A 22216-nucleotide genomic window follows, 5' to 3' on the forward strand; every position below is an offset into this window, starting at 1 on the left:
CTTCACCCGACTGTCCTGGTTTCTCTTCATTCTCCCCGAGTAGGCACTTTCAGTTTATCGGAAGCAGGAAGCTGGGTACCAGCAAAACTGAGCAGAAAAACACAGCTGGGAGCTGAAAACTCTCTTCATAGACTCTAAATACCGAAGCACTCTTCTAGGTCTGTGCTTGTGGCTAACACTCGGCTATTCCTTGTTTTTCTTGTTGTGGTGATAAAAAACAGTGTAAGGAAGGAATGGTCTGTTGTGCATCACAGTTCAAGGCGATACAATGTATCACGGAGGGGAGGCAAGGCAGAGGAGTGTGCGGAGGCTGGTCACATTGCCTCCACAGTCAGGAAGCAGAGAGAGGCAAATGCTTTCTCCTTTTTATTTAGTCCAGGACCCAAGTCCATAGGATGGTGCCACCTACATTCTTGGTATTTTTCTCTCCAGAGTTAAATATTTCCAAAAAGATTCCCATGGTGATTCTAAATCCAGCCAAGGTGACAAGACACCATGACCATGCAACTCCTATAAAGGAAAACTTTTAGCTGGGGTGGTTCACTTATAATTCAGAAGTTTAGTCCATTATTGTCATGGTAGGAAGCATGCAGGCAGACATGGTGCTGGAGAAGGAGCTGAGAGTTCTACATCCAAATCCACGTCAGCACCAAGAGAGAAACTGTTGGGGGAAGTCCTGTTATTTGCCTGTGCATTTGTCAATAAAATACTGTCTGGCCAATAGAAAACCTAGATAGGAGGGACTAGGAGTCGAGGAGGATTCTGGGAAGGGGAAACACAGGAGAGTCAACATGTGACGCCATGGGGGTAGGACGCCGGGAACTATTCTCCGGTAAGAAACATACTTAGATTAACAATTATGGGGTAATTACTTAAGGCAGAGCTAGCCAGTAAGAGACAAACAAGGCCAACAGCTACATAATTAATATAGCCTCCTGTGTGTTTATTTGGGACTAATGCGGCTCTGGAACCAGGCTGGCGGGACGGCTTCACTCAAGGAAAAAGCTTCTCTTTACAGAATGGTTGTCAGGAGCGGGATCGAATTTCCATGCAAAATAACAAAAGATTTAAAGGAATTTTAGAAACAGAAGAACAGAGAGAAGCACAGATTTTTGGTAGCAGCATTTTTCTCAGGTGTGCTCTGTTTTGCTATCGACAAGCCGAGATTCACGTGGCTCGTTTACCGGAGTCTTCCTGACTCAGCATAAAAAGAAAAAAAAACCAGCAAGGTTGTTTTAAGAGACTCTGCTACCGATTGAAAGGGGTGTACGTACAGCTGGAAGTGGCAGCTTTTGCTGGAGGTCAGCATGGACTGAGGCGGTAAGCTGAAGTCACGCTTACGCCCGCCATCTTGAAACGGCAGTTTAAAACAGCCGCGGTTTTACAGATAAGACACGTGGCCAGAAAAACATAAAGATTTACAGTAAAGTCAGACTTAAATGAAGAAAAACCTCTAAAGGTTTACAGTGTGTTTAAAAATATATGTGAGATTGAGAGAGAAAATGAAACGACAAAGTGGTAAATAAAATACAAAAGCTGGCTGTGGTGGCTGTGATAGGAATTGCTCCAGAGGCAGAGGCAGGCAGGTTTCCAAAGAGAAACCCTGTCTCAGAGAAAAATAAATAAAAGTGAAAGAAATAAAGTAATAATAGATAAATAAATAAGCCACGTAAAGATGGAAAATACACAGAGAGTCTGGATACTGTACGCTATTGTGTTTTTCAGTTTTTTCATTGCTAAGGAAGGAACAGCTGCTAAAGTACACTTGATTATAAATGCTGCTGAATTAATCCAACTTCTATCTTTTGAAAATGCCTTGACTTCAAAATTTAAGTATAAGGATATGTTACTCGGAAAAGGAGTTTTTGCTTATGTTTCCATAGAAAATGAAAAGCTGAGGATTCCTTCCAGACTTCTGTGGTTTGACGAACCAAGACCCCCAGAAGCAGTGGACCAGATGTTCCAACAATTGAAACAGCTAAGATGATACAGTCTTACAGACCCCGAAAATATGGACTTATACAGGTTTCTGAGATTTGTCATGATCCCCATGGTGTGAACAGCGCCCCCTTCCAGCAGGAAGCAGTTTGGAATGAGCGACGTCCCAATTCCCATCTTGTTTATAAATCTTTGTTTTCATTTAAATGGGGTTGTTTATAATTGGCTAATGATCACAGCCAATATTTTTTAATGGTAAAAAAGGGAATTATGGTATGGGTATTGTTTTTCATTTATTGATACAAATTCAAGGTCAATTTTGTGATGCTTATATTTCTCCTCTTGATTAAGTATTGTGCTTATACTGATCTTTTAAAACGTAATGCATAATTGAATACAGGCTATAGATAGTTACTTATAAGAGTCAGATCTTATTGTTAGGTAAGTTAGGTTTTCTAGATATATAGAGATGTATTTGAGACAGATAGTCTTCAAACCTCTCAAAGACCATCAGAAAATGGCATTTTAAATGGTTTAGGGTTTGTCTTGACAATGAGAAATGTCTGCTCCTGGCAGCATCAATTACGTCTGAGAGGAAGATGGGCATCGAAGAAACTCGTTATAAAGTTTGCTTTCAACATGGCAAGATTAGCCATTTGGGCAAGAAACTGCTCTTGCCTAGATTGTTTGACTGTTGTTGTATAATCTGGACATGCAGGACCCACAGGAAAGTGACTGCTGAACTGATTCTTACAGGGTTCCTGCTTGATGAAGAGTCTACGAGACTTTTTGCAGGACAAAGAAAAATGACTGACAGACTGCCAACGCAGATGGACAGTTTGAAATTTCCTGCTTTGCTGAGAAGTGTTCCAGACACATTGTGGCCTATGGGCTGAAGATGGATGCCCCAACGCTACAGAGGAATTTTGGGTGACTGTCCAGGCAGTAAGACATCTCTGTCAATCCTAGTGTTTATATATTATCCTTCTGTGGTCTTTGATGGAGTTGAAGACAGATAGTTATAATTATAGTTTTCCTTAGTTATGATAAAAGATAAGCTACATATAGGACTTTGGACTCACAAGGATGGGATGGATGACATTTTCTTTAAATCTTGCTAAAATATTGTAACTATGTTCTTACTTGATAACTGTTCTGTTATATATAATTTGACGGTGTTAAAGTTAAGACCTTTCTTTTTGTTTAAACAGAAAAGAGGAGATGTTGGGGAAGTCCTGTTATTTGCCTGTGCATTTGTCAATAAAGTACTGTCTGGCCAATAGAAAACCTAGATAGGAGGGACTAGGAGTCGAGGAGGATTCTGGGAAGGGGAAACACAGGAGAGTCAACATGTGACGCCATGGGGGTAGGACGCCGGGAACTATTCTCCGGTAAGAAACATACTTAGATTAACAATTATGGGGTAATTACTTAAGGCAGAGCTAGCCAGTAAGAGACAAACAAGGCCAACAGCTTCATAATTAATATAGCTTCCTGTGTGTTTATTTGGGACTCATGCAGATCTAGAACCAGGCTGGGGTGGCAGAGCCCAGGCGACTGGCGGGGGATAAACCAAAGCAGCTAGCAAAGATAAAGCTTCTCTTAACAAGAAACACTGGGCCTGGCTTGAGCTTTTGAAACCTCAGAGGCCACCCTCAGTGACATACTTCTTCTAACAAGGCCACACCTCCTAATCCCTCTCAATTAGTGCCACTCCCTGATGGAGAAGCATTCAGATCTACAAGCCTATGGGGGCCACTCTTACTCAAACCACCACACCCTCACAATAGTACCATACACAAGCCCTGTTGACAGACGGGAAAATAAAGCCTAAGGAGCTTGAAATATCTGTACTAGTTTGTACAGCCTGCTGTGATGGCAGAACCTGATTTTGTTGTCAAGTTTTTAACTAGATTGACCTGAAATTACTGAGATCCTATGATTATGCTGCTCACATAATTATCTACTGTCAATAACCATAAAATGACAATAATTGGAGCTGGGTACATGGCTCAGTATACTTACCTAGCATACATGAATCTCTGGGTTTAAGCCCCTCAGCACCACACAAACTGGGCAAAGTAAAACACAACTATAAATCTCAGCACCCATGGGACAAAGGAAGGAATACTAGAAATCCAACGTTATCATTTACTACATAGAGAGTTGAGAGCAGCTTACACTACATGAAACCCTGTCTCATAAAGATAAAGACAGTGACTACTATTTGTAATAAGCTGTATTACAAACACTTTTTCCTTAATAGGAGACTGTGACCAGCACTATGCTGGAGGGTTGAGTTAAAATTAGGCAGGTAACAGGCCAATAATTTAAAATAATAAAAACTACCTCCTGAATGTATTTAACTTGCACTTATTATATTATTTTGACTTTAGAAAAATAAAAAGAAATATAAATAGTGTCTGTCTTCTCCCTAAGTTCAGCCAAGGAGAGAGCCAACATATAATATAATATAATATGTAGAGGGAGACACAAACATGCAGAACACTGACCCCAGGGCAGGAGGGTCTCCTTGGACCTAGGACAAAAAAAGGGGTGGTAAGTGTTCACAGGTATGTGGTATGGGTCAAGACCCACTGCCCACAAGGGCAGAGTTCACAGAATAGCAGAGACCCACAGAGAGTGGAGGCGACCCAGGACAGAGCATTCTACTTCTCCTTCAGTGTGGTCTTGATCTGGGTCCCACTTTCATTCTGTCCCTGTCCATATTTTCCCCCTACCTACAAAACCAAGATAATCAAGCCTGGGTATGGTACTGTAATCCCAGCTATTTGACAGGCTGAGACAAAGGGGTCAGGAGTTCAAGACCAGCCTGGGCTACACAGTGAGATGCCATCTCAAACAAAGACAGGATATTTTCTAGTTTCTGTTTGTTGCTGTAATAAACACTCTAACCAAAATCAACTTAGGGAGGAAAGGATTTACTTGGCTTACACTTTCAGGTCACAGTCCTTTGTAGGGGGATGTCAGAGCAGTCCCTCAAGCAAGAACCCAAGGCAGAAACCATGGAAGAATGCTGTTTCCTAGCTGGCTCACAAAGGCTCATAGTCAGCAAGCTTTATTATACAGCCCAGGACCACCTGCCTAGGGAATGATGCCACCCACAGTGGGATGGATCTTCCAGCATCATTTAATCAAGACAACTCCCCCTCAGACATACCCACAAGCTAGTCTGATCTAGGCAATTCCTCAGTTGAAGCTCTCCTGTCAGATGAGTCCAGGTTGTGTCAACTTGACAATTAAAAATTAAAACTAGGACAATAATCAATGTTGGGGCTTCCTTAAGCCCAAGAAGAGTTACAATTTTATTTCCTCAGTGTCATTCCATGTCATACAGAAGAGACCAGAAAATTAACAAGGAAAACAAGATCCTGAAATCCACCCTTTAGAGAAGTAGAAAAAAAACTCATTCACTAAGATGTTTAGAATATTCAGACTTCAAATACTTCACTGTAATTTGCATGCTTTACGATATAGCTTGTTTTACCTCATTTACAATTTTATTTTTGCATCTTGAAAGAAATCAGATCATGTACAATGAGCCTCTTATTGCCACATAGAAAGATGCCAAATTATCCTGCCCTACCTTCTGCTTGTTCCTGATGCTAACTGCCAGCTGAGGTTATACAGAAGTCTCAGTTTCCGGGGCTGTCTAACATGTATGGGGCAAAGGAAGAAAGAGACTCAGTTCTTCCAAGCACTGAGCTATGGGCACCTCATATCCAGCACGATCACATTTACTCCTCCCACACCAGAAAACAGGTTTACTGCTCCTGTTCTATCCTGGAGCAAACGGGTACCCAAAAGCAGACAGCAGGGCAAACTGCAGCTGCCATACAGACACCCTGTCTTCTCACCCATCCCAGGAATACACTAGCAGAACAATCCCCATCCAAAGAGACAGAGGGAGATGCTAAATATCTCACAACTCATTTTCACAATACCTCAACTGAAAACATACAGGAAAGGAAAACAAATGTATAAATGCATTATCAACAAACATTTCACAGCTCATGAAGGTGTTTTTAAGGATCTCAGGTTTTGAATAAGTTAATTGTTTCTGTCACTTTGTGCAAAAGTAGAAGAGTTAGAACATTCTGCCAGTGAAAGCTATCAATCAGTCAATTCAATCGCAGGTTGTCGTCCAATCGTTCTTTATTATAATACACATAATACACAGCTAATGAATGGAGCTTTTCCAGAGCCCCACATACAAACCCTCTTTACGCTGTCATGATTAGGTATCAATCAAGGGTTACTTTATGTATAGTTAGTTGCTATGACAGAAAGAACTCAGGGAGGAGAGGGTTGTTTGGGCTCATAGTTCAGAGACAATCCACCATGGCAGGGAAGGCATGGAGGTGGGGGCGGCTCTCTCTGCAACAGGGTAGTAAGAGACTACTGGTCACAACGCTCTATCAGACAGGAAGATGCCAAGAACAGAAATGAGGACCAGGCTACAACTTCAAGACTTATCCCTCCAGTAAAGCTCCATCAAGTGAAAATTCACAGCCTCCCCCAAAACAGTGTCACCAGCTGAGACCAAATGCTATACACACAAACCTCTAAAGACATAAGATGTTGCTTCCTGGGAAAGAGAAAAAAAGTCTCTGGGAAACTGGGAGCCAGAGGCAACTTGAGACAGATACATGAGTTTGGGAGGGTTAGGTCTATATCTAAATCACACTACTTCATATAGTCCAGTAAAGGGCTTGGAAGTATAGTCTAGTGTGGATGCTTCCTGGGATGGCCTCACTGTTCAGTCACCATAGGGCGCATTAGCACAAACCCAGTGGCACAGCTGGCCACACCCTTACCTCCACGGCACATTTTGCCACACCCCTCGGCTCCTCTATGCTGCAGTCTGCACTGGCCTTGGCTTTACTACAGTTTGCTACACACCTCAGCTCCATGGCACAGACTCCATGGTATACTTTGTTGTGTTCCTCAGCCCCATGCTAAAACCTGCATAGCCCTCCTGGCTCCACAGTGGAGCCTTGAACTCTCCTCTGCTCCATGCTGCAGCCTGCCACATCCCTCAGCTCCAAGGTGCACACCTGAATAGCACACCACTATGCTAAACATTGTTGGCAACTTGATTAAAAATGAGCAGCCAACTGTAACACAACACAAGCATTTGCACAGCCAAATATATCTAAACATAGAAATGGTACTATAAAACCTCAACATTCAGGTTTTTCCTAAGGTTCATTGTGGGGTGGAGAAACTGCTCAGCAATTAAGAACGTTTACTGCTCTTGTAGAAGACCCAAGTTCAGTTCCCAGCAAACCTCTGGCCTCCATACACTTACACTTACACACACACACACACACACACACACACACACACACACATGGGGGGATTAAACTCCTAAGATTTTTTTCTACTTCCTTCTCACAGCCTCTCCTTGCTCATTTGGGGAGCAAAGTGACAGGCATGGTTACAGTGGGCAGAGGGCAGGGGCTGACAGAGTATATTGTGGGGATAAGCCAATATAGAACAACAGGGAAGATCCTGGTGGGCAATCTTTTCCTTGCTCTCAGCCATGTCCTAGAGTTCTACTCTACACCCCAAGGTCTGAGCAGTGGTCTCTCCCTAGGACTCATTCTCACCCCCTCAGCCCCCACAGTCACGGGGAAAGCATTAATGTAATGAAGCTGGAGTATCTTTTGGAAAAAGACCCTAAACAAACATCGAAAGTGTTATTCTTTTTTCCCCAGGCCTTCCCAGCTATTGGCAAAGAAGAAAGAAATATGAACTTGGCTTTCCTGGCAAGGGAGAAATGGAATCAGAGTCCTTAGGGGGCTTCCCAGGAGGCACCATGTAGTAAAATTGCAGTGATTTTGATTAGATAAAACATGAAACTTTTCTAGTCTGTGCCAACCACATTTTTCTCTTGAGCACACAGTAAAAGTTGAAAGACAAACAGAAACCAGGGAACATATGGCTGTCATTGCACACCCTTTCCTGAGAAAAAGAACAAGTATGCTGTTGTCTATACATAAAAAGAAACAAAGTTCATACAGGACATGTGAACAAATCTTGACAATTCTTCCAATGTTTTTAGGAACCCTGGAGATAGTAGGTGAGAAATAAAGTTATATTCCTGGGTCTTTTGATAAATCTCATTACCGTAAGTACTCCTCATGGTCAGCTGAGGTCCCATTGACCCAGAATCCCATCAATCTATGAGAATTCACAGATCCCTTATTAGTTATGTTTCTTGGTACTGTGCTCTTCGAACAGAAGCAACTTAGGGAAGGAAGGGTTTATTTGAGGGATTTCAGTTCATTGTGGTAGCATGGTGGTAGCTCATGATGGCAGGAGTGTATGGTAGACAGTCACAAGGAGAGGGTCTTTGAAGGCTATGCCCACTTTGGGATTTGGTCTGTGTTCTTTGCCTTCTGGTCAGCCACAATGCAAGACTCTCCACCATATGTTCCTGCCACCACCACCACCACCATGATGAACTCCAGGGCAACATAAAAAATAGATGCTCTGCCATGAGTAGCCCACAGTACTTTCTTCTCACCTACTCTAGCTGTTGATAGTGTGGGTACCAAGACATCTTAATCCTTCATGAAGTGTTTACTGAATGTCCAGTGACCAGAACACTTCACAAGGACACACTTAACATACAAGCTCTCAACATACAAGTCAGATGAAAAAGCCTGAGTCTTGGGCAGAATGAGAGCGGTGTGTGACTTACTGTGAACCAATGAATCCGTCCCCTCTACACACTCCAAGGTCCCAGATAGCTGCCCCCTCAAGAATCCCAGCCACTTCCCTGGGGCCTGTCCCTCCATGGAAGAAATCCTACAGCCACAACTCCTCCAATCTCACCCTGAGTCTTCTAGAAGCTGGAGAAAAAGCTCAGTGCAAGGTCCACCCCAGAAGTTCTGAGTGAGTAGCCACAGGCACACAAGGAAAACACCAGGAAAGACACTGAAGGCAGATGCCCTTTCTTTCTGACTTCTCTGACAAGAGCATCATAATTTCATTCCCAGCGTGTGGCAGGGATATTGAGAGGAAGGGAAACAAGTGAGGTCTTGGCTCCAGACATGCAAGGCACTGAGGGTATTTAAGTTATTCTAAGTCCTCTCCCTTCCCCACACACAGCAGAGTTCTTAAGGTGCCTTCCACCCCTGAAAGCTCCTCTTCTCCCTCCACCCGTGCCCAGTCAGCATCCCCTCTTTCTGGTCAATTCCTAGTCAACTCTCATTGGCCTCTGACCAGCTCCATCCTCTCCTGACCCCATGTTATAACTTGTCCTTCTTCTCTTGGATATTTTTAATGATGAGGGGTGTTTTGGGCACTGCCTGACATCTTGTGAATGCAACTCATTTCTGCATCTCGTCCTGGAGAGCATGAAGCCAGACAGCCCATGAAGATGCCATTACCAGCATCCCAGAGACAGAATCGGTACCTTCTTTTCTCCCCTGCTGCCCCCATGTGTGCCCAATTGGTATAGTCAATGGATCCATAAGTCAAGGGCAGGCAGGTGATGAGTTAGTTCGCTTCCTACAGAGGAGATCCTCCACCTGTTCCTGGCCAAACAATAAAGTTCAACCTACCACCAAGTGGTTGATGCTCCAAAGTGCTTCGAAATCCACAGACCAACAGGGCAGCAGGCTAGGCAGCTGTCCCAGAGCAGAGACTCTCAAAGGAGTTAACCACACAGCTCCCAGGGTGAAGGAGGCCGAATCCAAGATGGGGAGAAAGGAAGACAGATATCAAGGAGAAAGACAAAACTATCTACAAACAGATTCGAACTCACCTTTATCATAATCGCCATCCTCAACCGCTTTTTCTTGAAGTTTCTGAAGCTTTAAACTTGAGGAAGTGATCTGTATTGAAGGGGAAACACGAGAAACAAATTACGTGTAAGAAATTACATATAAGAGATAGATTACAAATAAATTCCAGTAAGTTCATTTTGTGAAATCTGGGAGCACCTAAAAACTATTTCAAGAGTGGGCTGTCAAGATGGCCCCTGCTGCCAAGCCTGAGGACCTGAGTTTGATCCCCAAGACCTACACAGTGGAAAAGAGGACCTGACTTTCACAAGTGTTCTCTGACCTCTACAAAAGTACCATGACACACACACACGCACATAAATAGAAAGTGTAGTAAAAAATAAAAATCCTGAAAAGCAATACCATTTTTAAAAGGGAAACTATTTTTAAAATAAACTTTTATTTTTGGGGGTTTTTTGAGACAGGGTTTCTCTGTATTGTTTTGGAGGCTGTGCTGGAACTCACTCTGTAGACCAGGCTGGCCTCGAACTCACAGAGATCCACTTCCTCTGCCTCCCAAGTGCTGGGATTAAAGGTGTGAGCCACCAATGCCTGGCTAAAAGTAAACTTTTATTTAAACTATTTTTTAAACACAGACACACACAAATATACAGTTTTCCAATGTCAAATGCATGTTTCTTTTTTTAAAAAAAAGTTACTTGGACAAAAAGCATAATTTAAGCATGAAATCCCCAGAAAGATTTAGAATGCTACAAATACCACAATGCTATGCCATTATTGGCAGGAAGGGCTTTGTGGAGAGAAGGAACACAGACTACAGGCCAAATGACCTCTCTGCTCTGCCCCTCAGAACATAGCCATGAAGGTAAACATGGGGACTAAAAGAGTAGCCAAGAGGAGGCTGGTGTGGACCACAGCTATCTCCAGGCCAGTCAGCCCAGGATGGGCTACAGCCCTGCTTGAAGGGTCCATATAAAGGTTCTGTCTTGGGCTGGACATGTAGTTCAGTAGTATGCACCTAGCATGCACAAGGACCTAATTCTATCCCCAGCACAGGAAGCATAGAACGGGAAGAAGAAAGGAAGGGAACGGAAGTGGAGAGCCACTAGCAGCCACCATGCCTGCCTTCCTTTGCAGAACAACTTCCTAATGGGCTGTGGTCAGCACCTGCTTCTAAACACTGTAGCTGGGTGCTGGGGAGATGGATGGGTCAGTAAAGTTCTTGCCTTGCAAGTGTAAGGACCTGGGTTCAATCCTCAGAACTCACACATGCATAGTGACCCATGCTTGTGATCCCAGCTCTGGGGCAGGAGACAGAATCCCTGAGGCTCACTGGCCTAAATAGTGCACTCTATAGCAGTGCCAGGAAGTTAAGTTGATAGATACCCGAGGTTGTCCTCCAGCCTACACACACACACACACACACACACACACACACACACACACACACACACACCAAAATAAAAGTTGCTTTGTAGGAGGATCCACACAGCCCAGGAGGAAGTGAAGCAAATCAAGGGAGTATGGGATCCACTTTCATTCTTTCCAAACCTCAGCTGATCGTCTTCCTTACCCTCCCAGTGGTTTTTTTTTTTTAATCACATTTATTTACTGCATGGCCAAGGGAGATGACAACTTGCAGGAGTCAGCTCTCCCCTTCCACCATGAGGGTCCTGGGAATCAAATTCAAGTTGTCAGGCTTGGCAGCAAGTGCCTTCACCCACCAAGCCATCTTCCCAGTCCCCCATGTCCTATTTCAAAGCAGACCTAAGCTGAACAAACTGCACTGCCGGTCAAAGGTCGTGGAGTACATCAGCGAGTGCATGCCATTAGCGAGTGCATGCCAGCACCCAAGCCACACAGACTGAAAGCAGAGAGCAGAGCACCCATGTTCAGATGCAGAGGAGACAGACACAGACCACGCCCCATCTTTTCAGTCAGCCATCCCAGGAGCCACTGCAGCTTCCAGGAACAGCACTCAGTGGGCTGCCAGCTCTCTGCCCCCACCCAGCGCTGAGTAACCATCTCCTGAAGGACACACACCTCCAGCTGCCTGCGGTTGCTCAGTAGATAGTCCTGTAGCACGGGCTCCCATTCGCTGAGCAGAGCATCCCATCCGCGGGTATCCGCCCAGCCGCTGCCCTGGTCGCCCCACCCACTGGCTGAAGGCAGATCCTGGGAAGAGAAGCCAGTGTCCGAGTAGGAGACCATGCCCCCTTCAGGCTTGCTGTTGCTCCCTGTCACCAAACCTGGAGTAGCTTGAAGACTGAAGGTCCAGAGATGTCGCGGGTCCTCATGGGGCCTGTCTGAACTGGATGCTCCGGCTGCCATCTCTTGGGGGCTCTGATGGAGGGATTCTGCCTCTCGGGACGGTAGGCAACCTTCTGCTTCTCCACGTTCTCCAGCAGCGCCAAGGGAGAGTCGGATGAAGCTAAAGCTGGAAGTAAAGGCATCTTGAGAGCCTGGAAGAGCTGGGATGTCAGCAAGGTGATTCAACTCTGGTGATGCCAGAGGCTTCACAGTCTTCAGGCCTCTTGAGCCCTCACTCGAGGCTACATCAAGGCTAGGGGCCAGGGACTTAGAGCTGTCCGGAGATAAGAACTCTTGCCAACATCCACTGTCCCCAGGCCTACATGGCCTGGTCAGCCTCTCAGGTAGTTTGTTGCCTTTTCTGGAATGAACCCCAAAGCACACTGGTGTTTCTCTCATAGAGCTCTGGTCTGGGTGCAAGTGGCCCACAGGGGCCATAGCAGGGGCAAGCGAGCTCTTGAGCAAAGGGCTGCCCACCACCTGACAGCGGCCGCTGGGGTCGAGGCCACACTGTCCAGCCTTGGTCTGTGAGAAGTGGGACTCCTGGCCTGTCAGCCCTGCCGAGATCTGGCATGACACGCCCACTGCCGGAGAGAGGAACCCGATGCTGGAACTGGCTGTGCTTCTCATGTAGCCTGGTCTCCGTGTCAGCCGCCGCCTCTGAGGGGCTGCTCCAGGCGGTGAGCCGTGCCCACTGTCTGAGAACAAGAGAAAACAATACATGTTACTGCCTTAGTGGGAACTGCATGTGGCAGACATGCTAAACACACAGGTCATCTGTGAGCACACCTGTCAGGGTACAGCATGAAAAAACTCTTAGGATCCCAAGCCAGGCATGGTGGGACACACCCATAAACCTGTACTTGGGTCAAGAAGGCAGAAAGATCAGGGGTTCACAGTCATCCACACCAACACAGGGAGTTCAAAGCTAGCCTGAGCCACCTGCTACCCTGTCTTTAAAAATTAAAGAAAGTTGGTACTCCTCTGCCGATGTCCAGCTCAGCCCAGCATCCCAGCCCTTGTTGGCAAAGAAGCAGGCCCTGCTGTATGTCTAACAGCATATCAGTACAGATCCTGGGAGCACAGCCTGGTAGTTCCCCAGCACCTGTCCTAGAGCCGACGATACATCGCATGACCATTCAGGAGAGGGCTTGGAAAGCGAGGCACCTTACACCAAGATATCAGCACGTGACTCCATCCTTCATTCCAGGCACTACCGAACAACACTTGGATTTTTATTATCCAACTATCCGTGTCCTCACTTTTCCAATGCATTCCAGGGGCCTTGTGACTGGCTGTGGTACAAAGGCCGCCCATCCTCCCACCTCATACAGTAGACCTGTATGAGTCCTCACCTAGCCCTCCTGAAGAAATAAGAACACTAACAAATGCTGCCACCTCACTGTCTGGTCCAAACCTGACCATACCACCTGCTGACCCTGTAACCTTCTACAAGCTACTCAACTTCTCTGTGCCTCAGTTTCCTCCTCAGCAAAGGGGTGTATAGAAGGACCCCTTGTAGAAGGTTCTTGCAAGCATCAGTATAAACAATTTAGAACAGGATCTGAAACATATAAGTGTGATAAAAATGTTAGTTACAGGACTGGGGAGATGGCTCAGCAGGTAAAGTATTCACTGTGCAAGCTTGAGAACCTGAGTTCAATCCCCAGAACCCAGGTAAAAAACGTCAGGCATGATGGAGCATGCTTGCAATCCCAGTGCTGAGGAAGCAGACACAAGAGGATTCCTGAAGTTCACTGACCAGACAGTGTAGCCAAATTGATGAGCTATAGGTTCAGTGACCAACTCTGCCTCAAAAAATTAAAGATAGAGTGTCTTGAGAGCTGGCTCAGTGGTTAAGGTTGCAACTAGGTACCAAGTAACCTTGCCAGCACCAACTTCAAAGAAATGGACTAGAAACGGGGCCTGTTCAGCCCCATGTTATGCCAACAGAGATGCCAAGGGCAGGTTTTCTAAGGCCACCGTCTTCAAGATGTAGATGGGCCTCTACTCCACAAGACCACTTGCTGCTCTTGCGGAGGACCTGAATTCAGTTCCCAACACCCACAGGGAAGCTCACAACCATCTGTAACTCCAGTTCCAGGGTATCCAATGCCCAGATCTGACTTCCCCAAGTACCAAGCACTACTGTGGTACGTATAAGTACATGCAGAAAATACATTTATATACATAAAGTGAATAAATCTGAAAACTATTTTTAAAAATTAAAAATGAGGAAAGACACCCAATGTTGACCTTCAATCTCCACATACACGTGGGCATGGACACACACAAATGTATTCTCATTAACAAGGACATACACCACACTCTCAAATACCACACCATATATACACACAAAGCTGAGTGTGGTGGTACATTCCTGCTACCACAGCTCTGAGGAGATAGAGAGACAAGAGGATACCTACTGTTCACTATCCAGACAGCCTAGCCTAATTGGCAAGTTCCTGGTCCCCAGGAAAGACCTGGTCTTACACACACATGGAATAATAATTACAAGTTTGTGATAACTCCTGAGGACCCAGGTATGACCTCCCAAAGCCTGGCTCAGCCCTGATCCTTGTCTTCTTCAAAGTTCTCCTTTCTCCTTTCTCTGGGTACCCAAACTGGGATGATAACTTCAGTGACAGGCAGCCAAAAGACAGGTTTCTTTTCCTTGTTAGATCATGGTAGCATGTTTGGGCCATTACAGCCCTGAGGTAGCTGATGTGAGGCTGATCATTCATGCCCCCTAGCTGTCCCTCTGTGTGTCACCTTCCAGGATGATGCTTACCAGATTATCAGAGCCCCACCAGCTTAGAGCACCCACCTGGGCTACAGAATACAAGAGGAAACAGAAGGAGCCCCAGAAGGACAACTGACCCTCCTGCCCCCTGTAAAAGTGACAAGAGATTTGCTAAAGAACCAGGAATCCAAGTTACAGAGAACACTGAGTTCTGGCTGCAGTGACCAGCAGAAAATGCTGACAACTTCACATCCTGACCAATGAGTCCTGGGAAACTATATTGTCTTCTGGGTTAAAAGACTTCTAATTATCTTATAACCCAAATACCATCACTTCAGTAGCTCTCATATTGTTCAAAGAGCAGTGCTAAGTAGGGAATAACTTTCCAAATGCTGTATGGTCTTGCCTGTGTCACCCTCCTGGGGTCCTGAGACCGTAAGCCCCTACTGCTCCAGCCAGAGCCCTGTAAGTCTGGAGAGCCACAGGCCTACTGCCCACAGGTTAAGACCAGACAAAGAAAAGTGTTTTCCTGACTAGGGTCATAGCTTCATGGTAGCACATCTGCCCATAATGCAAGAGGCCCTGGGTTCTAGCTCTGTTAGCAGTGCCCCCCAACACACACACACACACACACACACACACACACACAGTATTACACAGGGCAGACCCCTCTTCTGCAACTAACTGCAGGCTCTTATGTCCCATCCACTGTGGAAGTGACCATAGGTGTTCATTCTAACTCTCAGGTACTAAAGGGTAGAGGATTGGACAGGCCTGGAATGAACTAGAAGGAGTGGAAGAAACCTATACAGGGTCTAGATCAGGTTGCTAGGAAGATTTCTAGTCTTCCATAACCAAAGTGTGCAATCTATCCCCCAACACACACACACACACACACACACACACACACACACACTTTTCTTTTTTGTCTTTTTGTTTCTGTTTTTGTTTCACTTCTTTCCCCCTCAGAGTCTTTGAGGTCCCCTGGGAGCACAAATCAGGTCTCACTCACATGTCCTTCCTGAACCATGACCTCATGGGTTTGCTCTGGTCTGCAGCTGAGGAAGGGCTGCATTATGGCTCAGCTGAAGAAGGTCACACTTCCTCCTTACTGAGCATAGTTAGCTCCGGAAAGAGGCTCAGCCAGACAGGAAGGAAAGCAAGGCACCACCAGGGTGAGGCCCAAAGTGAGGGCTCTGTAGGGTGGCCAGGAAACAGATGTGATCACCCTGTTGTGGAAAAGCGAGGGATGACTTCATTCTGCCCACCTGACCTAAGAATATCTGGGCCAGGAGAAGGACCTGGAGCAGCCTCTTTAGTCTTTTGCAGACTTCTACTCCATAAGAGACAGATTCTGGGGAGCAGAGCACAGAACCTTACCTCCTCTCTCAGCACAAGCCATCCGATACAGAACCCTATCTCCCCCACCCAGCCCCATGGCTCTAAGATGGAAGAGAAGGAACAGACAGGTGCTTGAAACCAATCTAGATGTCAAAGGGCCTCTCTGAGGTCCAACAAGTCCCTGAAAAACCAGGCTGGGAGAATGTTGAGCGAGGGAGTTGGGTGCCTGGAGGAGGAGAAGGCAGGTTCTCCAGGAGGCAGCTTAAAATTCCATAACTAATGTTTCAACAACCTAGTCTCAAACTACTGGCCACTGCTCAGTCAAGATGAACCAGAGGCTAAAGATGGTCACACAGCTAAAGGGAACACTGGTGACAAGAAATAGAGTTGGTTGTGTTCCCTGGAAAAGGTATCCAAAGCCCAGAAGGTCTGCTCGCAGTGTTGAACACAGTTGGCTATCTCTTCTCCACCCATTCTGAGTTTGTGGCCACACAGAAAACCTTTACCTGACTACAAAACTTAAAACCAATAATCATAGAATTAGATTAATTATTTCTTCCTGAATTTCTCAATTGCCCTGAGAAGGTGAACTTCAACTTGTGCCCAAGGCTCTCATTATCCTGGGCTGAGTGCAGTGTCCATGCTATATCAATACAAACCCCTAGGACCAGAGCAGAGGACGATGCTGAGCTTGGTGGGAAGCGGTGACTGACACAAGTGCATCGACTGTCTGCCTGAGACATGCATGAAGCTCACTGTGCTTTGGGGAAAAGGCTTCACATTCAGCCCATGATGGCCTATTCAGTGTGAACCTCGAAGTGATGAGGAAGGTTGAGGCCATGTCTAAAGGCTTACTCTTCCTACGTTGCTATCAACATTGCAGCACAAGCTGTTAGAGAGATGGCTTAGCAGTTAAGAAGGCACACTGCAGTCCTAGAGAAATGGCTCAATGTTTAAAAGTACTTGATGCTCTTCCAGAGGGCCAGGTTTAATTTCCAGCACCCACGCAGTGTCTGTAACTCCAATCCCAGAGGATCCAATGTCTTCTTCTAGACTCCGGTACTCATTTGCACATAACCCCCATACCACGCATATACACATAATTTAAAATAATTTAAAAATAAGAAAGATAAGTAGTTAATATTACAGCACAGAAACACTACAAATAAAATAACCAATTTCTCCGCCATCGCCATGCCTGCAATCAACACACATGCACCTCCTCATGTGAGCACCAAGGTAGGGGACTGTGATAGCTGTTTTTCATTGTCAACTTGACTGTACCTGGAATTAACCAAAACCCACACCTGTGGGTACAACTCTGGGGGATTTTTTTCTAGATTCACCTTCTGGTGGCTCTTTGCCTGCTTGCCCTCACTCTCACTGCCAAGTTCACTCCTGCAGGGAATTAGAGCCTATTTCTTTGGGATTATGACATATACTGAAGGCCATCTGAGACACCCAGTCTTGTGGACTGAGGAACTACTGGATTCTTAGACTTTCCATTGGAAGACAGCCATTGTTGGGCTAGTCAGACCACAGCCTGTAAGCCATTCTAATAAATCACATTTTTATATAGAGAATCATTCTATCAGTTGTTTCTCTAGAGAACACAGACTAATATAGTAACCAAAGGAAATTCCTAGAACTGATACTATCACACTCTTCTCTTTGTTCCCAGAAATGCCCACCAAAATGTATAAGAGTAAAATCCAATTAATAGTTGCTAACTACTAACAGGACATTTTGGAAAACATGAGCTTGGAATTTTGCCTTCCCTACTCCTCTCTGAGGCTTCCATTTATTTTCTCCAGGATATTTTCAATACTTTTTGTTATGCTAACATATACACAACAAAATTTACAAGTCTTACCATGTGTAAGTGGCATTGGGTACATCCACACTGTTGTCCAACCATTAATACCACCTATCTGCAGGACTTTTTAAACATCCTCCCAGACTGAAACATGGTCCCCACAAAAGATTGGCACCCTCCTACCCCCTCACCCAGACTCCAGTGAACACCATTTTACTTCCTATCATTACAGATTTAATAACTCATCAGCCAGAGCCCAAGCCTGTTCTAGGGTTGGAAGTTCATCTGGAAGCCTTTTTCCTCAACATGAGACTCCTCTGGGGAAATTCCAGTCCCTTGGGAACCATTATCCCAGTACTGTGATAGACAAGGAGATGCACAAGCATCTCTTCAGAATATCTTTGCTCCTCCAGGACAGTTATTAGAATGCCCCATGATGTGATCTCATGGACCCTTGGCCACCACCCTGTCCAACCAAGAACTTCCCAACTCTCATCTACCTGTCTGTGTCTATCTTTCTCCCTTTTCAGACTTGGAGCACTAGCTGATGCAATTGGCAGTCAAGGGTTATAACTACATCACAGATGTCAGCTCACAGTCCCTTAAAAGAGCCACCCCATGTTGAAGATTCTGCAAGACTGACTGACTAGAGCCTCATGATTGTGAAGAGTTGGAATGTTACAGGTCCATAGTCAAAATTATCGTGAAGAGATGGCTCAGAGGTTAAGAGCATTGGCTGCTCTTCCAGAGGTCCTGAGTTCAATTCCCAGAAACCACATGGTGGCTCACAACCATCCGTAATGAGATATGGGGCCCTCTTCTGGAGTGCAGGGATATATGCAGGCAGAACACCGTATACATAATAAATAAATAAATAAATCTTTAAAAAAAAAAAAAAAAGAAAATTATCATGAGCTACCATTAGTCCCCTTAATAGATATTCACTGCCCACTCTGTGTTTGATTAATGTCCTTTCTTATCAGGTAAAATGTTTTTGAATGTATTAACTTAGACTATCATTAGCTTCCACCACACCAAGAGCTAAGACGTGCCATCAGACAGCATCCGAGACCTACAGCAGAGACTTCCCTGCTTTGGTGTAACTGGCCTCTAGTCCCACCCCCTTTTCTGATCAACACCTTGACGTATAATTTTTTTTTGTTGGATAGTGTATGACTATAAAAACACATGCAACCTCTTCCACAGCACAACACATCCTTCAGGGCAACTCAAATCCATGTTCCCCGGCCATGGTCACGCACACTGGGTTCAGAATAAACTCTTTTATTCCTTTTGGAGTGAGTTCTATGTTTTGCATCAACACAGGTACACTCCAATATTTACCAGGCAGCCTCTTTCCACTGAGCTATTAATTCTCATAAATGGTTGTCTTTTTCTGTGCATGTAAAGTGCTACTCAGAAAATCCAGCCTGCATCTGAACCCCCTCAAGAATGCTGCGGGCTACAGATGGGTGTCTCTAATGAATCTTTTAACTGCTGCCCTAATGTAATATGGATGAGCCAGAAGGAGCCCTCTCTGTTGCTCTTATCTCAAAACAGCTCAGCAACTTGGGTTTCTGGCCATATGTTTGTGCAGCAATGAGTAGCACGTTCCTGAATCCAACATAACAAAGGAACCATTGCACGAGTCCTCTGCAAAGTTCTTAGTTCCCTTCTTAATGCCACATTTTCGGCAGGAGCTCATTTCCAGGGCTCTTTAAATGCCCCACTTTGCATGCCAACTTGGAGATGTGTTTATTAACAAAACGGTTCCAAATTATCTGGGTGGCACATGGAAATCCCTCCCTGGAGACTGGAGTGCCTTTCAAGCAAGCCTCTACTTTGTACTTCATTTTCATAATACTCAGAACGTAAGCCCACATCAAAGGCTTATGTGATCTTAATGCCTGGCCCAAAAGATGACATGACAACAGCATCACACGGTCCTGCCAGGAAATGGGGGGGAGTGATGCCTTTTCCCCATTATAGCTCTGGACCCTGGTGCAGGTGCTTGAGGACAGTGGATAGGTTGTAGCAGCTTGCCTAGTGTGGGAGCTGAGATGAGATGTAATATAATTAATTGTCTTTAACAACTGTGGGAACACAGTCCAAAAATGGAGTTGTGGGAGAGGAATTCTGAGTGCTTGTAAGAAAAGTCCAAGAAAACAAAACAAGTCTTGTGACCTCGGTTTCTTCAAAGTACAGCATTGTTCTTAGAATTTGCTTTTGTGCTCCTCCCAGGTGTAGCAGACAGGAGTGAGTTCACTTCAGCTGTTGTTGTTTATGACTCTATGAAAAACATGTTTTTGCCATGTGTGGCTTGTCCTTGTAGATGTACACTTTACTCGGGTGATGCTTCTTAACCCTCAGAGTCTCGCCTGATACGCTGAATAAAGTTGACTATTGCATGAGACTTTAGTCCACCTCATGTTTAGGCCCCGCTCTCCCAGGTTCACGATGCCAACTAGAGCAGTAAACACAACCTCTTGATTCTTGTGGAAAACTTCTCTAGTACTGGGCCACCACGATGGCTCAGTGAGTAAAGGTGCTTGCTGCCAAGTCTGACAACCTGAGATCGATCCCTGGAATGCACACGGGAGAACTGGCGCATGCAGGCATGCACACAAATAAAGGTAACAAAACGTTCTTTCACCTCCTCTAGCCTCACTGAGACCGAAAATCCACATGTGCTTTGACCTCTGCATTTTGTCGGTGTTTCTGTCCCTGTATTGATCTTGCATAGCTGACGTAGAAATCAGGGCTTCATGAGTAAACACAATACCACTGACCTACGCACACAGACCCTTTTCAACTTCTGTAAATTTTGAGACAAGGTCTCATAAATTGCTCAAGCTAAACTTGCTTTGTAGCCCAGACAAGCCTTGAACTTGTAATCCTCCTGCCTCAGCCTCCCAAGTAGCCAGGATAACTACCAGCCAGTGCCTAACTTCCGTATTCTTCCACATGTTGAGAGGAGAACACACTCAGTTGACAGAATGGCTCCATTCTGTCTGATTTGGATACCAACAGCTTTTAGAAATGACAATACTAAGGCAGGGGGCTCTTCTTCATTAACCTGCCTGTTACCTGAAAATGAAGAGTTTGTTTCAATGGATAAATACTTAAGGAAAGAGACAGCAGGAGTACTCAAGATGTTTAAGAGTAAACTCTTCAAGAACTCATTTATATTTAAACCATGCACATTAGTTGCTAAGAAATCTTGGTTCTTCTTGTCTTCATGATACTTCCACATGATGGGATCTTGAAGAAAGCAGTAAATTTTACTCCTAGAGTGGGTGCATGAGAATGCCTTGGTGTCTAAACATCTGAAGAGAGCCTTGAATACAACCGTCTGTTTCCATATTGTGGAAAGCACAAATATGTCCTCCCAGCTCTTTCTGCAAGCTTCAGGACCCAAAGCAGCATGGTTTATGATGGTTAAATTATTTAAATGAGATGCCAGTGTCTCTTGCAGTCACTGCCATCAGACAGATATTACATAAACTCTCAGATCAGGGCCATCTGCCAGAGTGGGCTAAGAGCCAGAGCTGCTGGCTGCTCCCCGAGGGCTGGGATTCAGAATGTGTTGGTGGCTTGCATGCAGATATCGCATCCAGGTGCAGACCTGAAGGATGCCAGGTGACCTGGCAGGTTGAAAATCAAAGGGACAAGTGCCTGAGCAGAGCAAGTCTATGCTCTTCAGGAAGGGAGTGAACCTTAGGGCAGGGGGCAGGGGGCAGGGGGCGGGGGCGGGGGGCAGGGGGCAGGGGACGGGGCAGGAAGAGAAGCAGCACCCAATGGGCATACACTGCCTTGCTCTGTGGAATCTGGGTCACTTGTGGGAAATGCTCCCAACCATCAACTCCATGAGAACAAAACACTGAGTACTCTAGACTTCCAAAAGTCAGAACAATGTCATCCAGAGTTCTAAAGTCAAACCAGGCTTATCCCAACCCTGACCCCTCACAAAAGCACCTCTTCTCCCAACGTTGATTTACTCATCTGGGAGAAAGCTAACTCTACTTTCTTGGGAGATAGTTAGAAAGATGTGGGGATCATGAGCTCGTCTTCCCCCTAGAGATCCACTTGTCCTCAGTGTGTAGATGATTTTATGAAAGCAAGCTGCAAATGCAATGGTGAATCACTTGCCTCCATGTGCAGACAGCTCTCTGCCTGCTGCACTGGCCCTCTCCACCTTCCTCTGATTCCCAAGGTATAAACCACAAATTCATCCTCTTTAAACTTCCTGTGTCCAGCTCCATGCCGGTCAGCATGCTCTGTGAGCCTTCT

The 22216-nt window shown here is 45.4% G+C and overlaps 1 protein-coding gene across 1 annotated transcript in view; it reads right to left on the reverse strand.

The window, feature by feature from the left end:
* The window catches only part of Disc1 (DISC1 scaffold protein), a 211010-nt gene that overhangs the window by 162896 nt on the left and 25898 nt on the right, over positions 1–22216 (reverse strand). The window contains exons 2-3 of the mRNA XM_040755305.1: positions 11760–12724; positions 9737–9806 (exon numbers count right to left, since the gene is read on the reverse strand). Coding sequence (XP_040611239.1) covers positions 9737–9806; positions 11760–12724 — 1035 coding nt within the window. The remainder of the gene's footprint in view (positions 1–9736; positions 9807–11759; positions 12725–22216) is intronic.

The sequence above is a fragment of the Mesocricetus auratus genome, unplaced genomic scaffold (assembly GCF_017639785.1).
Source record: "Mesocricetus auratus isolate SY011 unplaced genomic scaffold, BCM_Maur_2.0 Super-Scaffold_100013, whole genome shotgun sequence".
NCBI classification, from domain to species: Eukaryota; Metazoa; Chordata; class Mammalia; order Rodentia; family Cricetidae; genus Mesocricetus; species Mesocricetus auratus.